General features: G+C 38.9%; 1 protein-coding gene and 1 long non-coding RNA gene across 4 annotated transcripts in view; one reads left to right on the forward strand and one right to left on the reverse strand.

Moving 5' to 3' along the window:
• Positions 1-4320, reverse strand: part of lima1a (LIM domain and actin binding 1a) — a 33633-nt gene that overhangs the window by 14848 nt on the left and 14465 nt on the right. For all 3 annotated transcript variants that reach the window (XM_024292457.2, XM_024292458.2, XM_024292459.2), the window contains one exon: positions 3394-3756. In XM_024292457.2, coding sequence (XP_024148225.1) covers positions 3394-3756 — 363 coding nt within the window. The remainder of the gene's footprint in view (positions 1-3393; positions 3757-4320) is intronic.
• On the forward strand, positions 162-1932 carry LOC118598971. Its single transcript, XR_004948223.1, has 2 exons — positions 162-271; positions 347-1932. It is a non-coding gene; the product is annotated as an uncharacterized LOC118598971 (long non-coding RNA).

The following is a 4320-nucleotide window of genomic DNA, read 5'->3' on the forward strand; positions in this document are numbered from 1 at the left end:
CAAAAAAGTGGATTTTTTGCAGCTTTTTTTCCCTGGGTCAGGGTTCTGAAAGCAACAGGAAGTTTAGAAGTTGCATCATTTCGTCTGTATTTGGCATTCTAAAATAAATCAGACAACATTGTTGATCAAAACTTTCTAATGATCACATTTCCATAACCCAAGTTATGTGTGCATTTAAACAGGATTGTGAGAAATTGCTTCTATTTGAAACCAGCCCCCTGTGGTCGTTCGAGGAACTGCAAGATTTACTTCAAACTCAAGAACGAGTAAAGTATGAAATCCTCTTTTTGTATCTTAATTCTTTTTTTTGTCAGGAATGTGACTACATACCTTTTCCAAAACACAGGAAATGCTTCAAAGACTAAACCAACATTTTTTATTAGCAATAAATCCAGCAGCATAGTAAGAAATATGAAGGAGGACGTGGAGGAGAAGAGTTTAGAGTCTTTGATGCAGACGTGGAGGATCACAGGGCAGAGAGAGAGAGGGCTGAGCGGAGGACAACAGTGATGATTAAGTGAAGGGGAGGAGGAGGAGCGCTCCGATGGCCTTGGGGGAGCTGGTTTGAGGAGCCTCCGAGTGCAGATCAGCTGTCTGCAGTCATGAGCCCGCACCATGACATCATCTGCCCCGTAAAGAGAAGCAGCGACCCCAGCTCTGGCTTTACAGTGAGGGCTATTGTGAAAGTCCTGCACAACGAGAGCTGCGTCCGTCCTGTATGTCTGTGAGAGGACTTCTGCAAACAATCCCTCCTTTGCTGAGACAGGCTATGCAACATGAAATTAGACTCCATGAAAAGGCCTGGTCCCTGCATTGCTCACTCATCTAACTTTTTAAAAGCCCACGCATGAGGTCAGCTGAGTGAAAGCAGCCGTTTCAGAGCAGCAGTCTTTTTCCTGCCGTTTAAAAAAAATATGAAAAAGGCTGCAGGCTGTGTTTTTACTCTTCAAAATAGGTTTCATTCGATGCTTTTAATTAGATTCATTTCTAATGTCAAAGTTCACTGAACAATATGCATCAATTGGCTCCAGAATTACCTTAATTTAGCATCTACTTAAGATTTTTTTCATAGCTGTAAATAAATTCACAGGTCAAAAGGGAAAGACGTGAGATAATCATTATAAAAAGACTTGTTTTCCTATATTTTTTGTGGTGGGAGGATTATTTTTCCAGCAGTTTTGAAGCAACAACAGCGTTTTCCACTTGTAAACACTGGTGAAATGTTTATTACAAACATTTCCTGCATTCTGGACTCAAACTAAAGGGCAGGAATGGAAAATCTGGGTTTATCAGGCACTCGCAAAGTAAGATTTGCACCAAAAGGGAAGAGAACACAATTACCTGCAAATGAGTAGAAACTAGTTTCTGTATGTTCTGCATTCTTCTTCTGTGTTTAACCCTAGAGCACTATCGCTGGTGATTTTCACCCCAGCAAAAGTATTGAAGTATGATCTTCAATATGTTGCTTTTTTCTGAATGTCATGGGGCCCTGGATGAAGTCTCACATGTCCCAGGAATGGGTAGACCAAAGCCAAAGTCACCAGAATCATTTTATTTTGTAGGATTTTTTCTGTCCTAATTTTTCAGTAATTTTCGAGCATGTTTTTTGGATCTTCCTATGTTTTTATTTTCCATTTTGTTACATAAACTATGGTTGAAAATAAAAGAATGTCATATGTTGATATATTTTCAATTACAAATACTATTTATTGGGCATATTAGATCAGTTACAAAGGATCTGGTAAAAGTTGTGCATTTTTTTTTCATAGTTTTCTAGGGTCAAAGGGCTCGAGTTTGTGCCAAGTTTTTACATTTGGCTGTCAAAATTATTTTAAAGTCCCTCTCCAATCATTTTTTGATCTATTTTCAAATATTTCCCACTGGTCTTATTAGGATTTAAGGCAATTTAAGCCAAAAAAGAAAAAAAAAAAACCTTTTGTTTTGTGTCACTAGAAATTCTCCTGAGTTGTGGGCGGGACTGCTGGTGTGGAGCAACCCCGCCCCCTCTTCCCCTCCCCATTGTTTAAAGCAGGAATCTGCAACCTGAGGCTCTGCAGCCACATGTGGCTCTTCTACGCCTCTTTTGTGGCTCTCTGGCTGAAGAAAAATGACTATTGTTTTTTCTAAAATAAGAGTAGCTAAATTGGCATTCATTTAATTTAGATTAGTTAAGTTTATTAATCTATGTCTGAGGTGCACCTAGTATTAAGATAAAGAATGTTCACACGACAAATGCTAAACAAAAATTTGATATAAAGTCTGATCTGATTGTTCAGTTTGTTTAAGTTAAAAGTAAATATTATCTCATGCTACACAACAATGGTTTTATTAAGTATACAGCTAAAATTTAAGTTTCTGTTTATTAACAAAACTTAAGATGCATACGTAAAGTAAAAAAACTGAAGTCATGTTAATGTTCAGGTTAACAGCAGTAGTGCTGTCTTCATCTTGAGTCGTTTTAAACCTTTCATAAGGGAACATTATCTGCACTGGGATGATCCTGTGTAGCACAGGAAGTCTTATTTTGAAAGGAAGTCACACAAACTTCTGTCAAAAGTAATTAAAATTCAGAGAAAATGCTAGTTTTGTTTTGTATTTTTTGCTTTTATCAATACCAAAAAGGAATATAATTGATATGTATGTTATGAATGCAAAGCAGCATCAAATTTCCCTTAAACATTGAAATAAAACTTTGCACCTCTTGCTGGGTTTTGATCAGTTTAGAGCACAAAGCAAATCTTCTACTTCACAATCTTTATTAAACTGCATTTTTTCCTTTGCAACTGATTCACAAAAATTTAAATAAATATTCAGTAATGTAATTTTGATCTTAATTTTCTTATATGTCCATCATGAAAATAGCACATTAACACCAAAAATACAATTTTCCTCAAAGTGATTCTTTAAAATTATGGAGACTAAAAGGGCTTTATGTTTTTGTGTAAAAAGCTCGTGATGGCAGAATTTTCTCCTGACGAACAAACGACGTTCCCCTCGAGGGAACACGGCGTGTCTGCCACCATGTCACGCTTTAAGTGCGAGAGCATCCCATTTTAAACGGCTTAAAGTGGACGAGTGAAAGTGAAATTCCTCTGTGAATTGGCTTGAAGCAGGGTCAGTCAGGGATGCCGGCTGAGAGGATGCAGGAGTCAGCTGAGTGCATGTGTGTGTGCACGGATCACCGATGTGCAGTGAGGCTGCACCATGTGACTGTCAGCATGACAGCACTGCAGGGATCGAACCCCCGAGAACAAGCGCAACTTTATGGAAAAAGCAAAACAGGGATTCCAGCTATTTTTGACATTAGGCTGATGAAGGTGATGTTGCTAAGCTGTTTTCTTGTGTTTTTGTAAGTTTGAAAGCCGAGTTATTTGAGAAACTGTTAGGACTTGCCTTGTCTGGAGTCTCTCCTCTCTCAAACATCATCTTCAGGCTGGTGAGGGGAATGCTGGGCTTCTCAATGTCGGACACTTCCGCCTCTGCGGGACCCTCGTGATCTTCTGCATCCCTGCTGGGCTTTCCCTCCATCTCCACCTGGCCGCTGCTGATCTCAGAGTAAACCTGGGCTTTGGGCTCCGTCTCCTGGGTGGTGCTGGACATGTGGAGGGGCGAGGACGGGGAAGCTTTGCGGTGAGGCGATGAAGTGTTGTGGGAGACGGCGGGACTGGAGGATGAAGCCTGAGGCTGCTGCTCCCAGCGTTTCTTCAGTACACTCAGGTTTCCTCCGGACAGCGCAGACTGCCGAGCTTCCACACCCTGCAAAGAGCGAGCAAAGCTTTTCACATCATGAATACATTAATTTAGGATGAAGCTGACGCTCATTAAGACGGAAAGCTGAGGCTCTCAGTCCTCTGAATTCTTCAGAAAAATCTTCAGTCATCTGAACCAGAAGAACGCTGCAGTTTTTAGAAAAGTCCCTAAACTTTTCAGAATATTCATGAATTCTTCAGCAAGGATTGTTAGAGTAAAAAAAAAAAATGTAAAAAAAATATTTAAATAGTAGAATTAGAGAACTTGTACGAGTCAAACAAAAAAAAAAAAAACCGATGAAAAAAGTAGAAGAGTAAACGTCCTAACTGAAGGTATAAGAGAACATGTTGGTATTTTAAAAACATTAAATCCAAATTTGATTTATTTAAGCAAAAGTTTCCCATTTAAAGCTTTTTCGGCACAATATAAGAAATAAAAATTATGTTTCAGAAAGACAACTCCTTAAGAAACATTTTTCAAAAAGTTAAAATAAATCTAACTTCACCTCAACTCATTAACCGCAGTAACTCCGCTTAAAACTAAAAATGAAAGAAAGTACAACTCGACTCA

This window comes from Oryzias melastigma, linkage group LG7 (assembly GCF_002922805.2).
Source record: "Oryzias melastigma strain HK-1 linkage group LG7, ASM292280v2, whole genome shotgun sequence".
Lineage (NCBI taxonomy): Eukaryota > Metazoa > Chordata > Actinopteri > Beloniformes > Adrianichthyidae > Oryzias > Oryzias melastigma.